Here is a 24,885-nt window from a genome sequence, read left to right as displayed (position 1 = left end):
ACCAGTCTCAAGGGAGTATGGCTGAGCAAACTATTAAGTAGAATTGTACCAAAAAAAAAGTGAATGGAATTATTTCAGATAAAACAAATAGAAAACGTTTTTAAAGGTGCTTTATTTTCTTTACAGTCAACCCACAAAAAGGATACATTCATTTCTACCACAATGGCCAGTTAACTCCATCATAATGGAGTCTTAGAGGGTACAGAATCTCATGTTCTTCATTGGAAGGGCACTTCACAATGATTTTCTCAGATACAGTGCATCCCATAGGGCTTTTTGTCACGTTTATTTGTTCATTGAAAGGTGACTCGTCATGGCTTAATACCTTCTCGTGTGTGTGGGGCACTTAATTGTGTTTTTTCATTAAAAAGGACACTCTGTTCTGCACTTCAGTATCTCAGACTTATGGGCACCCTAAATGACACGTGGTCCATTTTTTTCACTTGAAGGGCACCCATACAGAACATCCAGCTCACTCCATTACAATGGCAACCCACTTTATCATGCTTTCTTGCTTGTGGGGGTACTTTACAGGGCACCATCACATTTTCTTCCACGGAAAACCCATCACAAGAATGTCTAACTTTGGTAAAACATTTTTCGTTTTTTCCACATAGCCAGACATAATATTGATAGGAGTTTATAACTGCTCATTGTGTTGTTCAGTACCCTAGCTGTCATAAGTTCACTGCTGATTAAAATCCTGTTTGAAGGCCTAAATAATATTTTTATTTTTTGGTGTATTACAGCAGTAAAGACACTTAGACTATCCATAGAATAACACAAACAATATCGCTGTTAGTTTTCTGCACTTGCTGTTAATGTCAGAAGTGTATATTTTTGTTGCACCATGGCTTTGAGAGTAACGCAATTTCAATCCTCTGTATGTGTTGTACATATGGCAGAATTGACAATAAAGCAGACATTGACTTTGACTTTTGTGGTTTGACTATATCAGAGTGCTTGGTCCTGAAATTATGAGCTTTGATGTGGACTTTTTTGAAGTCTCCAAGAAAACAACAAGGTCCTGTTACCTCTTTTAATTATTCGGTTATTTATTTTTATTATGAAACAATAAAGCTCAAGAAGGACTCTTATACTGAAATCTAGTACGCGAACTGTTTTAGATTAACTTCCGGTTTGTTAGCTGACGCGGTGGAGTAGCTGCAACCGTCTACACGAGTGATTAATTGTTGAAATAAACGAATTACGACGAACATTACAGTTCTGAAATGGATATACTTAAAGCCGAAATCGCAAGGAAGAGGAAACTCCTCGAAGAAAAAGATCTTGTTGACGTGAGTTGCCGATTAAGTTGCTTGTTTTGTTAGCTTGGTAGCCCTGTTGCTAATGTTGACTAGCGTTAACTTAGTTCAGAAAACGCTGCCTTACCAGAATGAACGATTTTATTAACATGTTTCTACAAATGCGTGGGGACGGTAATGAACTCACGGACAATAAAAGATATAACTAACATTAATGTGTCAAACATAGAAGTATGTTTGTATTTATGTTAAACAAAAGCGAGTTAGCAAACACGTAACGTAGCACTTAGCACATTATCGCCATGTAGGCTGATAATATTTACTGGTAACGTTAACTTAGCTGTTTCAGCTATCTGCTACAGGAACACTTGGATTAACCCCCCCCCAAAACCATATATGCCACACATCCAATTAGAACGCTAACGTTATTAATAATATAATCAGTGTGGTGGATATATTGAGTTAGGCTTGTGGATAGATGATGTCTGTTTCGTTGTTCTTCTGATCCAGTGTCACAGAAAACATCAGACTTACTCCTGTTTCAAATATACCATGCCACTCTTTTAGTCATCGTCTTCATTGAATTTCACTGTGAAACATATAATGGTATCTTGTAGATTTCCTTAGTAGCTCTCTCTTTAATTAACACCTCTAAAATTATGCCCACATTCAAAAAAGTTTAAAATTGTTAAATTGTGAGATACTGCTTTGTTTAGTTCAGTTAGTTTACTAAAAAATTAATTGCCATTTTGTGTTAAAGATGTATCTACAAAGTCATAGAAAAGGAAGGAAACAATTACTGCATCATGCTACTCCAGACTTTACCACTACTATGATATTTTCACTGCACTGAAGATTAATTTGAGGTATAATTCAAACTAATTATCTTTCTGTTCCCAGGACTCAAAAAAATTCTTCAAAAGGGCTGATCTTGCACGCAAGGAACAAGAAGACTACTTCAGAAGATGTGGATATAAGGTTGATGTCAAGACCACTCTGTGTCTCTCACTATCTCACACAGACAGATCTAAGTCCTTTCTTCAGACCAGTTTTATTCCATATTTAGTATGACAGGCTGATGCTGCTATTAAACCTTTTGCCTGGAAACAAAGTAAGGTCAGGCATTGATGCTCAGGTATACATTAGTGTTTGTATCTGTGTTTACTGTGCTGTTTTTCCCCAACCTGCCTCTGCTGCCTGCATCTGTAGGTTCAGAGAGAGACTCCTGAGAGCCAGGTATGGGATTGCACAGTGAAAGTAGCTGACAGGATGCATGATAAAAGGATAAAACACACTGTGTCCCAAAAGCTTCTGCTTCCTTGGCATCCTTTTTGAAAGTTCACTCAGTAAAGCCAGTGATGATGAAAGCAGAAATAACATGGTGGAGACAACTTTATTTTCCAGTACGGGTTGTTAGAAATAACCCCATGAGGGCTGGGTTTTTTGGTGCAAGTTGCTGAGAACTCACTTTTACAACTCACTCAATGTGTAAACACTAATTTGATATCAGGTCTACAGATAATGGAAATTTTGACTAGGTCTCTGCTTACTGTGCTTGATAAATTTGGTGTACTCTGGGTAGTTTTGAAAATAAATGTTATTCATCGAAATTGTTATTTTTTATTTCATCATAAAATAATTGTTTTCAGGGTTACACAAAAGCATTTGAAAGTATGAATTTATTCAGATTCATTTGCTTTATATAAATTTGCTGAGCCACCTCATGCTTCCAATGCTCCACCATTGTTGATATTTATGCTTTAACCACTATGACAACTAGTCTATATGCTGCACTGAGTATGTGTTATAAACTGTTTACAAACTAAGCAACAGTCACTTGACAGAAAGCAAGGGAACAAGGAAAGGAAGCCACAAAGCCAGAGTGGGACACAGCCATGGTGTGGATTTCAGCATGGAATACTGAACTGAATTTAAAAAAATATATATATTCTGTTGTCAAACTGCGTGTCTTATTTTTTACATAATCTGTGACAGCAGCTTTAATATTTAGATAAACTATGAGTTTTCCCTGGTTTTGTGTCACTAGTTTGCACTGCCTTGTAACAGCTGCTCTATGGAAAATTGTATTTCTGTTCTACTTTGTGCAAGACATAAATGTCAGACTTATTAAGCTATGCTCTTTGCACACATGCAGTGTACTGTGTTTATTTGAGCCAGGGCCATTGTTTGTTTGGAAGGCTTTTTGTCATCAGTTTCTGTTTGTTCTTTTAGATTGTGCTGCTTTAACCACAATCTAAGAGCGCCAGAATGCATGTGTCTATGAAAGCATGATCTGGTGGCATACTTTGGTTTCTTTGTTGCAAAAAAAAAAAAAGACTGAATATGTTTTGCTTGTGTTTAGGCTTTAGGTGCTGCATCCAGCACTCAGATTCCCCTAAATGAAGGTTAGATTAATGTAATATTCAGTATTCCTGCTTTTACTGGTAAGTTATTGTGTGACATTTCTTTATGGCAGAACTACAGGCAAGATATGGGTGTAAATGTATGTTCAGTTTATCACAGTGATACACATCCTTTTCAGTCCTGAGGTATCATCTCATGAAGACATTGCAGGTGCTTTTCATACATATCCCAGGGGTATTAGCTTCATTTGCATGGGCTCAGAAAAATCTTTTCATACTATAAAATTCTGGACCTTCATATTACCTCTGCATCCCTCCAGTAACTTCAGTATCTCTGTTTCCTCCACATTGCCCTGAAGATCAATAAGAAAGAGGAAGATGAGCCTTCCACCTCAGCTAATCCAGTGTTAGAACTGGAACTAACAGAGGAAAAGCTGCCAATGACACTGTCACGACAGGAGGTGAGTCAATATGTAATATTAACACTTCTCTCTGAGAATTTTCTGTTCCCACAGTATGTGTTACATATGTCTTTTGCTGTGTTTATGTAGGTAATTCGACGGCTTAGAGAACGGGGGGAACCAATCCGATTGTTTGGAGAGTCCGACTATGAAGCCTTCCAGAGACTCAGGAAAATTGAGATTCAGACCCCAGAAGTAAACAAGGTAGGACTGTGCCTGTCTGTAAGTGGAACCAGTTTCCCGAACTGGAGAGAAATTCACACTGAAGCCTCTACTTTTGGAATTTCCATATTACTACCATTAACATCTTTTCAATAGCAGGTCTTCGACACACTCATCTTAAGCTTTTCTATAAGCTGTCACCATACAGAATCATCAAAATCAGCAGAACACTGATTCACTCTTGTAAATTTTTGGTAATAATATTTGCTGTTGCCTTTGCGTCTAGGGCTTGAGGAATGACCTGAAAGCAGCCATGGACAAGATTGATCAGCAGTACCTGAATGAAATTGTTGGAGGAACAGAGTCAGGAGAAGTGGACACACAGCACGACCTAAAAGTACATGAAGAAAACACAACTATAGAAGAACTAGAGGTACGTTTCACAGTGTACTGTGCCAGGGGAGATGAATATGTCCCCAGTCGTTTAATAGTTTATATAATAGTTTAATTGTTTCAGTCAATTGAGCTATGAGCAATTTGTGTTTTGTGCTCTGTATCACAGACTAAGGCCCATAACTGTTTTTTATTAGTTGGTCATGTTATGTGTCCCTTTACAGGGGTTGTCAGGTTATGGTCAATTTTGCCTCTAATACTGAAACTCTCCTCCAGGCTCTCGGTAAAACTCTGGGAACAGGAGATGATGATGGAGACCAGGATGTTATTCACAAATGTTTGAGGGTAAGAAGAGAAATTCATGCTCTACCTTTGGTCTAGAGGGAGCTGTTGGGTTAAAAATATTTGCATCACTACTATGGCTGCTCTTTCTGTTGTTGTTCTCCATTCGTTTGTAGTATAGATTTGTATTGTTGTTAAATAAATCAATTGTTGTTAAATTGATGAAGAAGTATTACATTAGTCAGTTATTTTGATGATGGGACCTTTTTTGATGTATTTTAGCACTACCAGAACAAATAATCAAAATCTGTGTAATGTCTGTCACTGTTGGAACATTTTCTTAATATCCACGTTTCCCGTTATGTTCTAGTTTCTTCTTGGTGTTTGGGCCAAGGATCTGAACAGCCGAGAGGACCACGTGAAGCGCAGTGTTCAGGGCAAGCTGGCCAGTGCAACACACTCGCAGACTGAGTCTTACCTCAGACCCCTCTTCAGAAAGCTCAGAAAGAAGGTAACATTTGTGGAGAGTAAAATAAGCTGTGAGATGTTTTTTGTGGTGGGAATGTTTCTTTTCTAATAGTTTTAATTTCTCTGTTTTCTGTTTCAGAGCTTGCCAGCTGACATCAAAGAGTCTATCACTGACATCATTAAGTTCATGTTGGAGAGAGAATATGTCAAGGTTCGTCAAGATCCAGTGTTTTTGATCACCGGAGCCCCTTTATTGTTACAAATCTACTTCTACATGTTTTAACAAATTTGCTTCTTTTTTTTTTCTAGGCAAATGATGCCTATCTGCAGATGGCCATTGGAAATGCTCCCTGGCCTATCGGTGTGACCATGGTGGGTATCCATGCCCGTACTGGGCGAGAAAAGATTTTCTCCAAACACGTGGCGCACGTTCTCAACGATGAGACGCAGAGAAAATACATTCAGGTGAGACACTTACATTATTCACTACAAATGGCATCTAAATCCTTATTAGCTTGGGATTTGTTTTCAGTACTCTAACTCTCATCAACCCTTCTAAGGTCAAGTACAGTCTAATAACCACTGCAGGATCCTCACACTGATGTGTAATGATCAGTGAACATTGTTCCACATTTATGTGTTTACGTTGTGCAAGGAGAAGTATTAGACTTACAAAATGTAATGAGTGCACCTTGCTCAGTTCCAAAGCGTCATAGTTTAAGCTTATTAAAGGCTGTGTTGAGGGTACTGTGAATTATGCATTACAGATAATAATAACTCCTTACCTAAGTGAAATGCAGTACCTTAAACATGTGCTTTGCTTTCCATGGAAGGGTTCTGTTAATTAAATCAGAAGTCAGATGCTCATTGGCTCCTCACAGATGCACATACTGTAACATAATTGTATGAGGGGGATTCATGAAGGACAATCCCTATGGCGTACCCTAATTACAGTAAATTTTGTGAGGAATGGAAATTCTGCTGCATTCTTTTCATTGTACAAGGGTCACCATAACCATACCTGCATATATTAGCATTTCTAGTATGTTAATGAATGTATTTTAAACAAACTACTGAGGTTATTGAACCAGGATGAAGGTTAGTGGGTGGTCATATACAGTAGCCAACAGATTCTTTAAATATCCTTTTGCACATAAATATATCTCCTGAAACACTGTAATCATGACAAACACAAGGATTAACATATGTTAATATGTTCAGAAAAAGGCCTAAGGTCTAAAAGTAGTTAGATGTGTTGCTAGGCAATTTAGGAAATGAATTCATGTTTGTGACTGCTTCCATTTCTGCCAGCAACAGTTAAGCAACATTTGATGAATTGGCATAATAATTACATCATCCCATCCCGGTCTGTAAGATGAATTCTCCTAATAGTAGGATATAGTTGACCATTTTTAGACTTTTCAATGACAGCTGCATTTACTTTACCTTGTTTTTATTTTTCTTACTACAGGGACTGAAGAGGCTAATGACTATTTGTCAGAAACACTTCCCGACTGATCCATCAAAGTGTGTGGAGTACAATGCTCTTTAACTTATAATTTTGCTTTAGCCTATGCCAAGGCTGTCAGGTCCATTGTATTACTATCCACAATGGGAATTTTTCACAGCAGCTCAGTCATGGGTTCTGATCTGACTGAATTGTGGTTGTGGCATAAATTTCTCAAAATCTTGTGTACCAGAGGCCTTTAAGTACACATTCATTTCCAATTTAAACAGCATTGGGGTAAGACCTGTTGTATACAGTCGGAGTTATTCTAACTTGTAAATGTAAGGAAACTATCTCAGATTTAGCTGAATGACACTCAACATCCCTTCAGTCTTACTAGGCTTGTGAACTACTGGGAAAGCTGATGCACCTATCATGCCATTAATTGTTGCAAGTCGTCAGTCCTCCTGAGAATATGTGTGCTTATGGATGGAGTCAAAACCATCACTGCAGGAATATTAAAAAAAAAAGGGTTTAATTTTATTTACTGCTCATACTCTGGACTGTAAAATGATATTCCTTTTGACCAGTTTTTCAAAGATTTATTTTATGTGGCAAGCAATGTGCCATTTGCCAAAGGAAGATACAGTAGTGTAAGTTTTATTACACTTGAGATTCAGTTAGTAACACTTCTTAGGCATGCTATATACAATGCAGAGTCAGTTTTGTGTGCATATTTGAGTTTTCAGCAGACCATGAAACCAATCAATATCTCTGTACAATCTCATTGAGAAAATAAAGTGTTGTTTTATTATACCAGCAACAATCCTGACAGTTGTTAATTTTGTATGCTGCACAAGAAGTTAATGTTTGCTTTCAAGATAAACTTTGTTCCATAGTTATTGAAAAGATTTGCTCTCTTGTCCCTTGCAGCTAGACGGCACTATTAGCCATTCAGCAGTGACTGCCCACTGTGTGGCTTAAGAATTCATTAAGAACACACTAGTCAGATGAAAATAGCCAGTTAAGGAGTCACTGTGCTATTATGCAATCTACTGGATGGCAATTCAAAAAACAACTAGATTTTTAACTGATTGCTGATGGAAACCCTCCAGTAGTTTGCTAAGACTGGTAACATCCAGCGTCATACACTGACCTTACTACTCTGAGTAACCATGGTGATCTGATCTGTTCCCTGTGGTCATAGTGTGTTCTCGGCTGCCTGAACTCACGTCACCACAGTTTCAGTCTCTCAGCTTTGAAGACGTCACTACTTGGGGCTCAGCTGGACAGGTTGACAGTTGGCAGAGCAAATACCGTGAACTCGTACTGGATTTTCCAGTACTTTCACCGCCCACATGTAGCCCACAGTACAGAGGGTGGTTCTCTTTAGCCAGTCTCATAGTTCAGAAACGTTTGAACCGATCCTGATCAGAAGTCATTACATTTGTCCACCCGTGGAAGTGTTTCTCTGTCTGTCCCTGAGTTGTAGTGAGCTAAATATTTTGGCTTTTGTCCAGTTTAATCTGTTATGTCACTGACAGCAGTGATGTTTGCTTAGCCAAGGCCTTGAAATCATGGTCTGAGGTATTTGCAGTTCATTCTAAAATAAGAGACTTCCTTGTGAGTTAAAATATGTGGGCGTTTATGTGAGTTCTGCTACCTCCCTGATCAGTTTGTATGTGGTATGTCCAACTGAAAGGAAGTTTATTTTTTAAGTAGACATTTCAGACATTTAGAAGAAGCTAAATTATATTTCTAAATACAATGAAACTACAAGATTCACTTTGAGATCATTACAGTTTCTCAGGTGCTTGTTTTGGAAGAGGAATTGTATGAATGAATGAATGAAACCATCAGTACCTCAGTGTTTGCTGGAACAGGGCAGGAGAAACGCATTGTGGGAGGCAGATGTCAGACTGATCACTCCAAAACACATGCTGACACAGTGGGCAGCTGGGACGACATGTCTGGCTCTGAACAAGTGGTGGAGAAATTGTGCAGGAAGGGTATTTAGGGTGAGTAAATGGAGAAATGGCTTGCTGGGAAGAAAACGGGGCTATGAACGCATTGCATTTTGGATACGCTGCAGTTTTTTGTGGTTACAAATATTACTGTACATCTCCCCTGTTTTCAGAATGTACCGTCTGCTGGAATGCCACATGTTGGACTTCTTGTTCCTAATGTTGATATATTTTGTGTCAGAGTAACTGATGTGCTTCTGGGACACTCTCTACCCTCTGTGAGTTCTTCTGTTCAATTTCAGAATACAATACTCTGATTCATGTTAAGCCACTATCTCCATCTCTTGATTGTCCTCTTCATTTCACTTCAGCTTGTCCAAACCATTCAAATGATGTTGTAAAGACTGCAAACAAATATGTGGCCTCATCCCAGTCTCTTGGCAGTGACCCGGTGTGTGGATATGCTGGTTTAACACCGCCTGAACTCCCCGACAATGAGGGTTTGTATTCATTATGTGGGGGCCTAACTTTTTTTTCTCTCTCTCTAATGACCTGAGATCTATGCGCAGCCCCATTACTCGCTGTAAGATGTGGGCAAGCTGATGAAAACCTGCTTTCTATGCTCCTTTTGTTCGGGTGTAGGATTGTGTCAGAGCGGGACGTGTGAGGGATCCACTCAGTGTCATTAACGCATTCAAATCCCGAGGCTTCGTGGAAGGATTATCTCTGTAGCCCCGGTGTAACTGCATATATTAGCACGCTAATGTGGAAATCAAAGCAGAAGTGTTGCTTAGATGCTTAATTGTTTTCTAGTGTATTGTTTCACTGTACATCCTGTCAGGAAGCACTCGAGGTAGGTGAGATATTCTTCAAATAATCTCAAGGTAAGATTTTACCCATTAACATATAGAAACATTATTTAAGCAGGCTATAGATGCGTGCAGGAGAAGCCGTGCTTTTCATTCTCATTCTGCATTGAGATAAAGGCAACAGTTTAGTTCCATAAAGTGATCAGGGTGCACCATTATGGAATATTTCAGCTCATCATTTTCGTTTCCAGGTGACCGCTCTCCATTCATTTCCATGAAAATGCCTTGTCTGCGGTTGCTTGCCAGCTCGCCGGTCTTAACTGTAATTAGAGCTTCATTTCTCTTTTCACCTGGACTCGCTGGACAGTCTGATCGTTGCCAGGCACCTGAGCAGAGGTGGAAACCAATTACCGGTGGAGGCAGTGTATCACACCAATATGCCCCCCGCCCCCTTCTCTTTCTCTTTCTCTGTGTGTGTGTGTTTGTCTTTCTCTCCTCACTTTCCCTCTGGATCCTTGGCTATTTAAATGGATTTTGTAGATTGATTCACTTCTCTTTCATAGTCATAGACGCAGAGACAAATACGCCACATGAACCTTCCTGTCAAGGTCTCCTGTGAAGGCTCTGGCATGTATCAGGAGTCACCCAGGTAAACTGATGTCATCGCCACCTTCATTTTAGTAGCAGGTCTCAATTGGGCCTTAAAGGTCGGAGCACTAGTTAAAATGCTGAATGGCATAAATGAATGTGATGCATTGGGGTCGTTCAGGAGTGGCAGCAGAGAGGAGGCAAATGACGGGGAATTGCGATGAGAGAGTGTGACACCAAATTCTGTTCATAGGTAACACAATATTCATTCATTTATTCAGCTCCTCTATTCGTTATTGCTTTGTGAGGTTTATGTGAAGGGGAGTTGTGGGTAGGAGAGGTCACATGTCCAGCACAGAGCAGAAATAAGTTATAAACGTGTGTGTGTGTGTGTGTGTGTGTCATCTTTTCATTTAAATTGGCCTTGTCCGCTGAGGAGCCATCACCATGGTGAAGTGTCTTCATGGCCATTGCTTCCTTTTTTTTCAGAGAGCAGATGAGCGGGAAGGAAAAGGAAAAGGAAATCGTCCTATAATAGATACACTCAACTGAAGCTGAAGTGCGTGGCACAGAGGGATGAAGGAGAGATTAATGGGAAGCTTCCTACAAGCAGATGTGATTTGCGGAAACATTAACCAGCTTCTCCTGTCCTCTGGCTTTATTCTTAATCTTTTGACAGCAACTTTAGAGTGACTCTGTTAACTTCCATTATTCAGTCAGATTTGTCAGCTTCTGCTTCCCATCCCGAACGGGACATTGTTGCTGGGAAAGAATCAGTCCTGTGGGATTTATACAGTAGTTTGCTGTGCTTCTGGCATAGTATGGGAGAGAAAGTCAGCGAGAAAGAGAGGCAGAGAGAGGGGGAGGGAGAGAAAGGATCGACCTCTCTTGTTTTAGCAACAGTAAATCGATAGTTTCTCAGAGTAAAACCAAAGCACACTGTCCAGCCCCTGCAGTTCGCTGTTAAGCATCTATTGGATTTAGAGTCGCATGCCTACGCCTATAGTTTTCTGAAGTCCTGGCACTTCCAGAAACACGACTTAAATCGTATAGTCGTATAACCTCTAAGCATAGACTGCTGATAACGTGTTAAACTGCTCATTTTGCGCAGACGCTCTCTTTGGGCACACCTTAGCCCACTTCAGGCTAGAGAGAGAGAGAGAGAGAGAGAGAATGAGAGAGAGAGAGAGAGAGAGAGAGAGAGAGAGAGAGAGAGAGAGAGAGAGAGAGTGTGTGTCCAGGGTGCTGCAACAACTCAACTTGCAGCGGAGGGAGCAGAGAGGACGCATGTGGCAAGTCGCAGCTGGTCTCGCTGTGTTTGTGTCTGTGTATGTTTTCGTGGATGTAAATCCTGCTGCTCTCTTGTAGTGCCCGCACAGACGATGAGGGGACGTTCGGCTGATTGATAAGGGAGAATACAGCTGCTGGCAAACATCGTTTGGCTCAGATTACAGTATAATTTCAGATCGAGGTATGGACGGGCTGCAGGCAGAAAATGCTGGAGTTGGCGGCATCGGGGACAACGCGGAGGAAAAGTACCGCGCACTTGCCTATGACACTGCTCTGAGCACTTTGGTGGCGGTGGCCGTGTATGTGGTGGTGAAAGTGAGCCTGGACGGGATCAGGCAGTGGCGGGCCAAAATCTCAGTGCTCATCGTGGGTTCGGGACCCGTGGGGCTGACGGCGGCTCTGGTCGCTGTCCGCTCCGGGAAGGTGCTGAAACTGACCGTGCTGGATGAGAGGTACCGGACTGCCCTGCTCTGCCGGCCCCAGCAGATCGCCCTGGATCCCCGCAGTGTGAAGTTTCTGCTGGGACTCGGGGTGGACTTTGATAACATGGAGGGCTGCTGGCACAACGAGCATTTCTTCACCAGGATAGGTGTGTTTCAGGAGTACCTGCTGAGCATCCTGGAGCAGAAGAAACAGAAGGTGGATGTCAAGGTGCAGCTGGGAACCAAGGTACAACCTCTGATTTCAACTCACAGTTTGGCAAAGCATTTTGAATTATCAAATGGTCTGCATGTAACATGTTATACTAGCACCTCAATTTTTTTAAACAGTCTACAGTAATGGATAGGTAGGGCTTCATATTAAAAAAAGTAACACTCCTGCTCTATTGTCACAACCAGGCTAAAAATACAATGTTATACAACTTAAATTTCCTCTTTAAATTAAAATTTCTCTTATGCAATGGTATCAATAATACATAGATGATGCAACTGATGTGGAAATAATGTGTGCTGACTTTGTAGAGAGAAGAGACTCACACTACCTCATCTTGTAATGACTGTGCCATAATCTGTCAAAACCTGATCCTAAGTTACAGCAGTCAAAGAAAAAAGGCTGGTGTGCCTCTCCACTCCAACAGGGGCCTGATAGATATCAGCAGTGATGGTGACAGAGACATCTGTTCCTGTGTCCAGTCAGAAGCCCCAGTCTCCTCAGGGTCTTGAGTGAACCTGAACAAGGCTGCTGACTGAGACTGTAAACCACGCCTTCCTTTTCTGACATTTAAAAAGAGCCTTTTGATTGTGTGTGTGTGTGTGTGTGTGTGTGTGTGTGTGTGTGTGTGTGTGTGTGTGTGTGTGTGTGTGTGTGTGTGTGTGTGTGTATGTGTATGTGTGGCGCACAACACTTTGCCTTTAAAGCACCCTGAAACACAGACAACATATTTTTGTCATATTGTAAGTGTTATTTTTCAATTTATACTTCAGGAGTAATCCATTTAACATTTGACTGTCTATAGATCTATGTTCTCATTTACAACATACATACTGCAGATGTACTATTCTACAATTCTCCCAAAGCTTCTCCTCAGACAACACTGTATAATAACAGAGTGAAAGTGGGCTCATCAGTTAAAATAACCTGTTATGTAAGCTCACCTCAAGCCTGAGGAAAATTGTCGCTACAGTTTTTAGGCCACGTGGAAAGAAAAAGACAGAATTATAGTGTCAAAATAATATGGATTTCAAAATGTAATTCTATTTGGATTCAAAAGAATTGAATTACGACTTCCAGCAAGAGATTTCTTAAGGGTATCGCCGAGCCAAATGCATATTAAATGAAATGTTACACTGTGTTCTGGCACTTGGTTTTAGATTGCAACATCAGATATAGGACTAATTTTGATCTAAGAATAATGATAGAATAACAAAGGTTATCCCTGTTTTATTAAAACAGTAAAGTTTATTTGTATATCCCTCACTGTGGACACCCACACCATGAGAACAATAACATCAGAACACCCCACTCCTCTACTAACATAAAAACAATGACTAAATGTTTAGTTGTGTCATGGCCAGAAACCAAACCTAGATGTTTTTGATTACTGCTCCATTAAGGTTGACTCAGAGTGTCACTGTGGATATTGTGACTAAACACAGACTGTCTTAGTTGTACTCTTGTGTGTTGCTACTCTTCGGCCAGCAGCTTTTCTTTCCTCCTCAGCTCCAGTGTCATTCCTGTTCACTGCAGCTGCCCTCTCTGCTATTCAGTGACTCACCAAACTTTGTAAGATGGAAGACAAGGTCAAGAGGGTCTTTGGTCACGTCGAACTTTCATTTTCATTTTAGAGTCAGTGCCAAGTTGTCCATTTCCTCTTGATTAGACAGGACACTGTGTTTTATGACTTGTTTCTTTTCTTTTTTCTTTTTTTACTATCCTAGCTTGTCAGTGCTTCAAAGGTCAGAGAATGCAAAGGGGGTCTTTGAAATCACCTGTTCTCTGCAGTCTAAATGGGTCAAACTCAGGCACTGAGACATTATGGACAATGTAAGGTCCCTGTAGTCTTCCTTTTGGCCTGTCAGTCTTTCCCCAACTCACTTTGTCAAGCTCTTGCTCGTCCTCCGTGCAGGCAAGTACCTGGTGTTTTACTGAGGGGCAGCGATGCATACACTGGCACAATAATAAATCACTCTGAGAGATGCACTGTTGCCAAGACAAGTACAGCCTCTGGAGTCCATTTTAATGGCTTGTATGGTTATATTACAATACAACCCACCTGTCTCTCAGATTAATAGGCAGAGGTAGAAAAATAAATCAAATCCTTTGATTATGTGAAAGTTGTAAAAACGCAAAACTAACAAACTCTAGAAGTATTAGCAGTAAGGTTTATTTAAAATAAAATAAAAACTAAAACTGCTTATATTGAACTCATATATCATTTAAATATTGAGGATCTAAAGTGAAACAATTAATCAGTTAGTTGATAGAAAATGAATTGAAAATTATTTTGACAATCAAATAATCCTTTAAGTAGAGGTGGTCTAACTGGCCTGCATATGTTTGCATAAAAACACTGAATGTAGCATAATCATGCAGATTGTGTGAGCTTCTTAAGTGTTTTTCAAGTAAACCCTGATTTTACAAAATACTTCAAACTACACCCACAACTCCAGTGAGATGGAAAATCAGTGTTTACTGAGTTCTGCTTCAGCACAGTTAATGTGTTGTTACTTTCTCCCTCTGTTAATAGGGTGACCTCTTTTCATTGTGACACTATGCAAATTAGCTCTACACAAAACTATGATATCCTAGAAAAAAACCCTTGTTTTTTGTTTTTCTCTTTCTTGCTTTAGTTCACAGAGGAGTACTTGCGCCGCATCCCACACAATGACTGGCCAAGTGTGATTGTCGTGGCTGATGGGTCGTGTGGCGACTCCTGTTCAGTGCTGGGCATCAGTTCTGATTACACTGTGGAGTCCTGCCATGCCTATGGAGCAAATGCCACCATAGAGAGACTAGACCAGAGACAGGTCAGTGCATACACACACAAGATCTGTAGACACACGTATGAACCTATATGAACACTAATAAATACATTCACTCATGTGCACACTGAGGTAATAACCGACTGCTTGCTGTTTGTATAAAGAGTGAAGAGAGTAGAACCAGGATATTGCAGTGAAGGTGACTTTATTTGACCCCATAAAGCTGATTTGAGCAAACAGTAATATGGACCTGCCAACAGCAGCTGAACACAATATCTGACTCTCATATAAACAGCCAGATTTCAGCAGACTGTTGGATCTTGTTGGCATCAACACTGGCAATATTTTGACTTACTCATCGAATCAGATAAGAGCAGCTGCTCTTCTGTTGGAGGCAGGTGATGGCCATGATAAAGCTTTCGATTCATTACGTCCCCCTGGACAGACTCATAATCTCTTCCCTGCCAAGTGAATATGAACCAAGATATCATAACATCAGATGCAATGTTTTTCACATAGTGTGGCAAAGGTCACTTGCCATTATATAGGCAGATGGTTACTTGGATGATGACTGAGTGATGTTAACGAGAGACCCATTTAAGACATGCTAGATAAATGGAATACTTCTACAGAGTAATGACTTCTAAAAATGCCCCTGAAAATAATTTGATTCATTCTTTCTTTGACTGTGTAATATTATATAAGCTTCAGATTAAGACAAAAGCATAAAATGAGCCAAGGAATGTGTAATAGTTGGAATGTGGTGCAGCACAGACAGCCAACCGCCTTTGGGCACTTATTGAGGCAGAAGCATTGCTCAGACAGACTAACAAACAAACATCACATCACATCCCTGCTGGTCCACTGAGGTGGAGACATTCAACGTGCAGACAAATGATACTTACAGCAGTAGTCTGCTCCCCATCCTGAACGGAAGCAGAACACCAGACATTGGTCGTCACTGATAATTGTATGATTCACATAGAATGACTTGTGTAGATTAAAGGTTGCTCTTAGGATTATATGTGGTGACAATCTGTACTACAGGGACGATTATTTTGGAGAAACAAATAAACAGGTCAAGGTGAAAAGCTTCCAGGCTAATATCTGACTAATACTGAACACAAGCTCTCCCTTGCTATTTTATGTCACCATAACCATTCATATCACATTCTCTTTAGTGGCTGTGTGGCTGCCTTTTTTTATTGCCCCCTTTTCTCCCTGGCTGTTTCCTGTAGTGATTGAATTTACCTCCCAGCATATGACCTGGTCAGCCCTACCGTCCCTTCCATCCTCTCCCAGTAGCTGCTCTGTTTCCTCGCTATCTCCCTCGGCTGCACTAAATGCTGTTTCATCCCACTTGGCTGGTTTATGTCACTGAAAAGAAAATTGATCAATTCTGGCTTGAGGGAAAATGGGGAGTTAGTGCCAGATTGAACCACTGTATAAAAATCAAGCCATTCTTAATCTCCACTCAAGTGACAACATCCCCACAGGCAGATATGGTGTTTAGGTAATGTTCTATGGTTTTTCACCACACACAGAGCATAGGATGCATGTATGTTATGAATTAGATATAATAAGAAGATGTATTGCTAACGTCTAAAGGATTATATCAAAAATGACACTAATCTCATTGCTGGTCATATTTTATCAGCTCTGAAATGATTTGATCTTGTGTCTCTTATGTCTCTCTCCCCTATCCTTCCCTGTCTCCCTTAACTGCAGGTACCCACTCCTGAGATCCGTGCCCACAGCCTCTATTTTGACCTGTCTGCTTACGGAGTTGAGGCCCTCCGAGAGCACAGAAACCCAACCACCAAACCTGGCTTCCACTTGAAGATCTATGGCACCTTCAGAAACCGCTACATGGCCCTCGTCTGCCCCACCTCTGACACCAAGATGGTTCGCTTCCTCAGGCACACAGCCAACTCCTCTGTGAGACTCTTGTCCCATTTTAATAAAATCTTTTTTTAGAACTTCTTTTCGTTGCTTGCTATTGTGGATAAGGCCTTAAGGTGTGAACGATATGTAGCTGTATTTCCATGTTAATGCAAGCTGCCACAGTGCAGCATTGCCTTGCCAACCTACTTATTCCTCACCTTTCATTCAGCAAATGGCCTTTGACTGCAATATTGTGGGAGTCCATTAGTGTCTGTATGTGGTTGTGTGTACATGTGTGAGTGTTCAAGTCTGTGGACCTACTACAGTATAAGTGTGTTTGAGCCAAAGGGAGCTGAAGAAATGGGGGAAGGGGAGGGAGGAAGAAGTAGACCTTACCAGTGAGTGTGTGTGTGTGTGTGTGTGTAGAGGCCATCTGTACCCTGCTGTTACACATCAGTGAACAAATGGAGGGCAGCATTTTTTCTTCCTGTGCTCAACAACAGGCTGTGGGTGCACTTACAGCCATTGGGCAGTTGGTGTCTTATTTAAACTCTCTAGGTTTTCATGTCAAGTACTGCTCTGATCATGCATAGCCTGTAGCCACAGCGCGTAGTGTAGTACACACAGGTACATAGCAAGACCATCCTTGGAACGCTTGTTGCTATGTGGGTGGCCATTCAGATGCACTGTTACTTGGTAACAGATGACTGTGCAAGTATAGGTCGAAGAAGAGCAGAGCAGAGAGACCGAGCGATAGAGCCAGAGAGAGGCTTGTCACTCAATACCCACAATTATTGTAGGAACAATGAGGAGGCATGCTGCAATCAGTGGGCACATTTTCATCTTCAGTGTTCATGCATCAACATAAAATGATGTTCTTTCATGAGTCATCCAAGATCGTAAAATATATTATATATAATTCCTTTGGTATGGAAGAAGAATGCATGCAACAACGCATGTTACTTTAGTACACTATTGCTAGACAAAGGTCAAATTAGCACCGTAGTTCACGATTATTTTTCATTGTTGATTAATCCACTGATTATTTACTTGAGTATTTGATAACTTTTTCATGTAAGAAAAGTCAAAAAATAGAACAAAAAACAAGAAAACAACAACCACAGCTTCCCAGAGCCCAGAATGACATCTTCAAATTACGTGGTTGGAAGATGCCTTGGTGCAATTTAATATCATATATGACAAAGGAAAGCAGAAAATTGTCACATGAGAAGCTGGAACCAGAGACATTTGTAATATTTGTATATTATTATTTGTAATTTGCTTGAAAATAATTAATCACAGTAGTTGCAGACTAATGACAGTTGATTGGTTTGTAGTTATGTGCATCATTTTGTCAATGAATGGCAAAATGATGTTATGGTCAAGTGACCTTTAAATGATGCTGTAAACTAAGACAAATATCTTGTAACTGTCTCTGTTTTGTCTCCCAGATCATGAAGAACATTTTCCACCAGTCCTTTAATGCCTATAAGACGGACATAGAGCCTCGTCTCAATGATGTGACGCTCCACCACATGCAGTGCAGCCGTCGTCTCTTTGAGATTCAGTTGTCACACAGACGCATCAGTGCTGCTTACATTGAAGGGGACAATGTGGCGGTCACTGTGGAGGGCGAGGCAGCGCGTGTCCTCAACTTTGACACAGGTACACGTCAGTAAAATACCAGTTACTGCATTGCTGAAAATAGAAGGGGATATCTGCCGAAAAACACAGTAGAATATTCCAATATGTGCTATAAGCAGCACATATTGCTATAGTACAATAAGTAGCTGAAGGTGAGACAGTTGCAGGAGAAGAGAGCCCTTTGAATGGATGAAACCCAGTGAAAGAGCAAGATGCAAAGAAAAGAGATTCAAGGAGAGTATAAATCGTTTTTTTATGCTTGCACTGTGTGTGTGTGTTGATGGGTGTGTGACTCATTACTGCACTCAATGGCCTTTCAGCCGACGCTTATCTGCTTTTGTCTCCATGTTGCTCAGTGTTTATTTATGCAGCGCTGTGCTGTTTTCATTTACGCCATAACTATGACTTCAAGGTTACAGTTTAGTATTTGTCTGCACAATGAGGAGCAGTACTTCTTATCATAAAAATGTGTTGTGCATTACCGGGACAGACATCTGTCTCATATCTCTATGATGCATATGTTTCCTTTCCTTTCCTCCTCATCCTCCAGGTTGTGGGGTAAATCTAGGTATGCGTGGTCTGGAGTCAATGGGGACGTTTATTTACCGAACAGCCACTGCTGTGGACCAGAATGATATTCTCGAGGCGCTGTCGGCTAAGATGCAGCACTCCAGACATGTGGCAGAGACCTTCAAGCAGACAGGCCTGGCTGAATCAATGTATGAATGAAACAGAAGGACTTCCTGGTGAATGCATAATGCCACCTAGTGGAAAGTGGTGGTGGATCAGAATGGATGTTTACAGTGAATCATATGTCTGATGCTAAAATGGACTACTAATGGTTACATACTGAGTTCAGCCGAATGAGCGCGAACTGTGAACAGATGGATAATGGATGTAAACATGTGACCATGAGTCTTTGTGACATACAGTGAGTAGCTCCACTCGTAATCGATGGAGCGAGAATAACAATGGCCACATTTCGTCTTGTATATTTGGAACAGTTTGATTTTCATGGTTCAAAGCTTGATTATGCAGAGAACTGTGGCAGAAAGAGACACAATCTCTTACAGTTGCAGTGAAACAATATACTCTATTAATGCACTGCAGATTGGATCTCGATTCCTCTGTAAAGTGTGAGAGTTTAATCTAGTGAAATGTAGCTCAGAGAGGAAACTAGTAGTTTTACCATTTTTATCACTGCCATCTTCTCCTTTTATTAAGGAAAGAATTGACTTGATTTTTAAAATCGAGCTCATTGTGCTCTGTGGACAGCACATCAAGGAGAAATGAGACTGATATGAGACAGCATCATACGCTAGAACAGAAAAATGTATGGATCTGTTACTGTCTTTGATTTAGCTAGGGAACACAAGTGTAGAATCAGATGAAGTGAGGAGGCAGCTGCTCCAAAGTGTTATTATTAAGCCTTTTGTCTTTGTGTTGGTTTGACAATGTGGTGATAATTGTGGCGATGACGTTGTGAAGTATTTGCCAGAGTGGCCAATTTTTGTGTGCTGCCTTGTAAATTAAGATTTTGCGCATATATCGTTGCAACCATTTTATGGGTAAACTATTTTATTATAAATTTATTTTGCTTGCATCACATTTTCACTTTCCTTTTAATATTTTGCTCCAGATGATCTGAAAGGACTCAAGTGTCATCCATAAAAGTACATCATTTCAGATGAAGGAGAGTATGCTGATACTAATGTCCTGCTCCTGCCGAAGTGCCAATAAAGACAGTCATACATTGATTTGGTAAGAGTGAAATGGATGGTCTTTATATGAAATCCTTTCATTTGTTTAATCAGAGATTAAATTTAATAAAGTGAAAGCAACATAAATTAAGATGCTGGTCAGGTCTCTAACAGAAAAGAAAAATAATTTTATCAAGGCAATCTAGTTGATGTGTTTCAAAGCTGCATTTATAGTACAATTTTATGATTGAGCCAAATTTGTCAGTTTATCAAATTTTGTATATCAAGATAAAATAACACCAGTCGCAAAAAAGGCTGACTTGTTCTGTTCTGTCAGTTTCTAATTGCTCTTTTACAAGTTGCTGTGTGAAAATTTTGATTTGTATCTGCGAACTGCACCAAATGCAGACAGTACAGAACTGTTAACACACTATTTCCACAATGGCTGATCTGAAGCAGTACTGTCCTCTAGTGGTGTAGGCTGTAATCTGCATCTGCTCAGCCTCAAACTCATGACACCTCTCAGTCCTGTTTTTAGAAGTTGCACTCAGTGTTTCATGTATAAAAGCCGATGGTCCTTCAAAGATTAGATCTTTAAAGTGATTACTAAAGCTCACAGGTCGGCATTGGAACTGGCAGGGATGCAATATCTCCCTCTATGATATAAGTATTTTGCGGTTTTATTGATAGAACTATTCTGCATTAACAGGTTTAATTGTAAAATGTTTTCTTTTTAATTTATTTCACACAGTATATCCCTACCTCTAATATCACTAATATTCTGCTAGTATGACTCCAGCTACTTGTGTGTGTGAAGCCATAGTGCCTGTTCATCTGATATACACAGTCTGCTACATCTTTTAGATGATAAAATGCTTTATAAAATGATAAATATATAACAATATGATAACTTGATATCAGTCTCTACAACATACTGTAACTGGCAATATACTGAATGTGCCCCAGAAGTTGACTGTTGCTGAATAGATCAAATTAAACAGAGTTACGTTGGCTTAGGGAAAGTAAAAAAGCTCGTTTGCTTTTCTTGACTCACACTAAATCCTTCATGAAACAACCATTTGTTTTAATGTCTCCAGTAGTAACAACTACAAATATATTGTGCTGTGAAGTGAACTGTTTTAAGAGCATTTAACGTTTGTCTCTCTCTCAACATCAACAACATATTGTTTTTCCTCCCACAATTAACTGTCCACCATGGAAATGTAAACCAGCTTGAAGGGCAGTGAATACAAACATAAAATATCCATTAATCTGAGTAGTAAAACTGAACCAGCCTTAAATTCTCAATATTGCTCCAGTGTGAATTAAAATTTAATCTTAACAAGATATTCAAAGTTTTGTAAGGAAAAATCATTAAATCCAAATCGAATGAAACTATTCCACAAATTTGTAATACAGCTTTATTTTCCAGTGAAGGTGTTACACTCTAAACACCATGAGTAAGAACAGAATGAAAAAAATATCAATGGATGATTATCATGCAAAAAACTGACTAAATGAAATATCTTTTTCGGACAGATATTTTTTGCAGTGCAGTAAACGGTGATAGGTCTCGAGCTGTAGTCAATAGAGGTGAGAGACAGTGACCTGCTGGGATCTATTAAACTGCTCTGTGCCAACCTGTCCCTGCCCTGTAGCCTAACAAACAAGTTAAGGCTCTCCCTCCCAAAGCCTTTTGCTCTGTCTAATTAAAAACATTCATCCGCTGGCTGTGCCCTCCAAGGTCAATAGTCTGGACCTCTGAACCAGCCCCTGCTGTAGCACAAGGCCTTTCATTAGATTAAACACATTAATGAGAAAATCTTTTATCTTTGTATATAATTAAAGCTGGGATGAAGGACAACTTAATCAATGATGTGGAATGACAAGTTCGTAAATGAATTAGACCTGCCAATGGGGGCTTGGCTGCGATCAATGACAAACGTTAAGCAGAAACTGAATGGGTTGCAGTCACAGCAACGGGCATCTATCAGTCCAAACAAGCATATTTGATGCTGCAGGGAAAGACAGAGATTTAGCTGGATTACTGCTCAACATCTATGCTTGTGTGCAAGAGTGTGTGTGGCATTAAATGGGCAACTGATAATTTCTCTTTCTACATTGATTAATAGAAACTTGTACAGAATATTTGCACATTTATAGCAGATCATGAGTTGCATTTAGCACTTTTTTGGATGACATCCGTGATCCTCAAGCCATTTAGGTGCTTACAGGACAGCCAGCATGGATGTGATATTTTAATTGCATCATTCAGCCATAGGAGGGCAGTGTTGTCCTTTGAAATAGCTGTAGACTCTTTCTCTCTGAGTTTAGCAAACTACAGAGCCAAAAGGCAAAACTGGATGAGGAACTGGAGGGATTCTAGATGGGATACATGTAAGACTGTTGTGTCCTATTAAACCTCCATAAAAATTAATTTATTTTTATTAAAGCAAATAGATAATGCTACAGTATTTACAAGGATGATAATCTCTCACACTGAAATTAAACCAATCTCATGCAAAAACGAATTCAACTTCTGACCTCAGCTCCTCAGATGTTCATAGTATTATCAACAAATGATTATAGTTTATGTGTATAGAAATAGTAATTGTCATAGTCTAAAGTTTTCACCAACTTTTCCTCCCCACTGGTTAAACTTGACCTGTAGTGTGGGAAGAGACAAAAGAAGAAAGAGGTTTTCACAGTTCTCCACAGGCCGTGTGAGTTTGTGTTTGAGGAGATGGGAAAGGATGTGAGCACGAGCTTGTATTGACAAGCCTTCAGTTGCTGTCTGACATACAGACAGGAAGTCACTGTCACATGACTGAGATATCGGCACCTTGTCCGATTGCACAGAGGGCCTCTTATGTTTGCTGTCAGCACAAATACAGACCAAGTCATTCATATACACACATGCACACACAAAGAGAGAGAGCGAAAGAATGAGAGGATGAGGACAAAGCCAGAAAAAAAGGAAATGTTAAGATTTTTGGGGGGTGGAGTTAGTTATCTATGGTGAGTGTTTCACATAATGTCTTACTGGTGATTCTAGAAATATTCTTTTTTTGTATTTTTACATATGAAAGTTGTGTGAGTTGAATCCAGCAGTTGGATTTCTACCTGACTTGGGCATCTGTCGAACAATTATCAGTTCCCCTATCTGTTGAGCTCCTATCTGTCCCATCACACTCACGCCCAATTTCCCTAAACTGTCACAGCTAATAATTGGGCCTCTCTGTCAAGAAGGAAATCAGGACTGCTGTTCTAACTAAAACACTCATCCCTCACCCCTCCCTTTATCCTTCCCTCCTCCCCTTTTTCCTCTCTCTCTCTCTTCCTCCCTTCTCCATCACCCTGCTCCCCTAATCCAGTGGAATTCAGCTCTCCAGATAGAACACAGCTACCTCCTCCTCCATCTCCTCTCCTTCCTCCCTCATGTTGGTGTGTGTGTGTGTGTGTGTGTGTGTGTGTGTGTGTGTGTGTGTGTGTGTGTGTGTGTGTGTGTGTGTGTGTGTGTGTGTGTGTGTGTGTGTGTGTGTGTGTGTGTGTGTGTGTGTGTGTTCAGGGGGGTGTACGCTGTGTGACAGGGGTAGCCTCAGGGCCAGGTTGCTGTTGACAGGGACGAGGGTCTCTGATTTGAGGAGAACCGTCATACCAGCGACTGCAGCTGCCTCCCCGAGTGACACCTCCCTGTTAGTGGGGGAGATGTGGACACGTGTGTCAATGTCTGTGCGTGTGTGTGTTGGCAGTGTTGATGGCGGGGTTGATGGACTGACTGGCTGCCTACAGTGCTCAGGACAAACAGGGAAACTTTCCCTGATGAGCTGACAGGTCCTCATGTTGAACACCTAACTGGGCTCCGGCTGGTGCTTGGACAAAGTGCAGAGGAGGTGAAGGCAAGAAAGAATAAAATGAAAACACAAGCCAAACAGGTCGGGGGAAGTAAAAAGAGGTGGAAATAGGAAACTAAACAGCATGCACTCCTAATATGTCATGCCTGTGTGCAGTGTGCACACATGTCTGAGTGGTTTTGTGTGCCTGTGTGTGTCTCCAGAGTCCAGGCTGTGTAGATCACCATTCCACCTTATCTAATTTCATTAATGTGATCCCCTGTCCATCCCCTGACGGCTTAATAGCCATTATTTGTGGGTCCCTTCAAATAAAGGCTCAGCAGTAAATTGCAGTCTGTGGAAATCGAGATATAAACGCCACCCTGCATTACTGTATAATATCTTTCCCTTTAATTAACTGAAAGCCATGCTGACATTTATTGGATTGCAAGTTACTTGTTAATGGCAATAAATTGCGAAACAAAAAAAAGAATCATTGCTTATTTTACATCAATAATTTGTGGACCTTTTGCTAATGATTATTCATTACTCGCCTATGGGGACTGTCGTGTTTGGTGAGCTAAAGTGAAGGAAGAATGTAAAGATTTAAGTGGGCAGCATCTACTAAGCCTTATGGCTTTGGTTCTGCTGTGCATTAAATGCCTCGCTCTGTTGCTTTCCCTTTACCCTGTCTTCTGCATCTGGCTTTTGGTGAAGAATGTGTTCAGTGAAATTTATTGCACTGAGCTCATTCCATCAGACCAAACTCCTGTTAAGGAGAATACCTTACCATTCAGTGCAGCAATTTTCTTACATGTTGATATTCTCATGTTAAACACAGTGATGGAAGAGAAAACCGAACTGAAAACAGTTGATGTACTGTTGTTTGCGTGTTTGTTGTGTTTTTGCT

General features: G+C 40.4%; 2 protein-coding genes across 4 annotated transcripts; both read left to right on the top strand.

The window, feature by feature from the left end:
- The first annotated feature begins 1,138 nt into the window (after positions 1-1,138).
- On the top strand, positions 1,139-7,686 carry prpf18 (PRP18 pre-mRNA processing factor 18 homolog (yeast)). The gene is made up of 10 exons (XM_041039102.1): positions 1,139-1,298; positions 2,166-2,243; positions 3,988-4,089; positions 4,180-4,293; positions 4,538-4,684; positions 4,921-4,989; positions 5,297-5,437; positions 5,534-5,605; positions 5,704-5,859; positions 6,866-7,686. The coding sequence occupies exons 1-10, from the start codon at positions 1,233-1,235 to the stop codon at positions 6,944-6,946; spliced, it is 1,026 nt and encodes a 341-aa protein (XP_040895036.1). The 5' UTR covers positions 1,139-1,232; the 3' UTR covers positions 6,947-7,686.
- A 271-nt stretch (positions 7,687-7,957) lies between these two features.
- On the top strand, positions 7,958-21,150 carry si:dkey-234i14.6. Of its 3 annotated transcripts, XM_041037402.1 has the most exons (9): positions 7,958-8,859; positions 8,979-9,083; positions 9,177-9,305; positions 11,571-12,161; positions 14,783-14,959; positions 16,643-16,852; positions 18,250-18,463; positions 18,993-19,161; positions 20,082-21,150. In XM_041037402.1, exons 4-9 carry the CDS (start codon positions 11,676-11,678, stop codon positions 20,083-20,085), a joined length of 1,260 nt encoding a protein of 419 aa, XP_040893336.1. In that variant the 5' UTR covers positions 7,958-8,859; positions 8,979-9,083; positions 9,177-9,305; positions 11,571-11,675; the 3' UTR covers positions 20,086-21,150. The 3 variants fall into 3 exon arrangements, with proteins under 3 accessions (XP_040893336.1, XP_040893334.1, XP_040893335.1); XM_041037400.1 differs by having other exon boundaries at positions 18,993-21,150; XM_041037401.1 differs by lacking the exons at positions 7,958-8,859; positions 8,979-9,083; positions 9,177-9,305 and having other exon boundaries at positions 11,358-12,161; positions 18,993-21,150.
- The last annotated feature ends 3,735 nt before the right edge of the window (positions 21,151-24,885 follow it).

This window comes from Toxotes jaculatrix, chromosome 5 (assembly GCF_017976425.1).
Source record: "Toxotes jaculatrix isolate fToxJac2 chromosome 5, fToxJac2.pri, whole genome shotgun sequence".
NCBI classification, from domain to species: domain Eukaryota; kingdom Metazoa; phylum Chordata; class Actinopteri; family Toxotidae; genus Toxotes; species Toxotes jaculatrix.
The sequence above is the reverse complement of the archived record's forward strand: the minus strand, read 5'-3'. Positions and strand labels throughout refer to the sequence as shown.

What these genes read in the sequence shown, in the direction of transcription:
- prpf18 (XM_041039102.1), top strand. Translation starts at nt 1,233, where the DNA reads ATGGATATACTTAAAGCCGAAATCGCAAGGAAGAGGAAACTCCTCGAA. An exon ending in TTATTCACAAATGTTTGAGG is followed by an intron (nt 4,990 to 5,296) that starts GTAAGAAGAGAA and finishes GTTATGTTCTAG; the next exon opens with TTTCTTCTTGGTGTTTGGGC. An exon ending in CGCAGAGAAAATACATTCAG is followed by an intron (nt 5,860 to 6,865) that starts GTGAGACACTTA and finishes TTCTTACTACAG; the next exon opens with GGACTGAAGAGGCTAATGAC.
- si:dkey-234i14.6 (XM_041037400.1), top strand. Translation starts at nt 11,676, where the DNA reads ATGGACGGGCTGCAGGCAGAAAATGCTGGAGTTGGCGGCATCGGGGAC. An exon ending in AGGTGCAGCTGGGAACCAAG is followed by an intron (nt 12,162 to 14,782) that starts GTACAACCTCTG and finishes TTCTTGCTTTAG; the next exon opens with TTCACAGAGGAGTACTTGCG. An exon ending in GGCACACAGCCAACTCCTCT is followed by an intron (nt 16,853 to 18,249) that starts GTGAGACTCTTG and finishes TTTGTCTCCCAG; the next exon opens with ATCATGAAGAACATTTTCCA.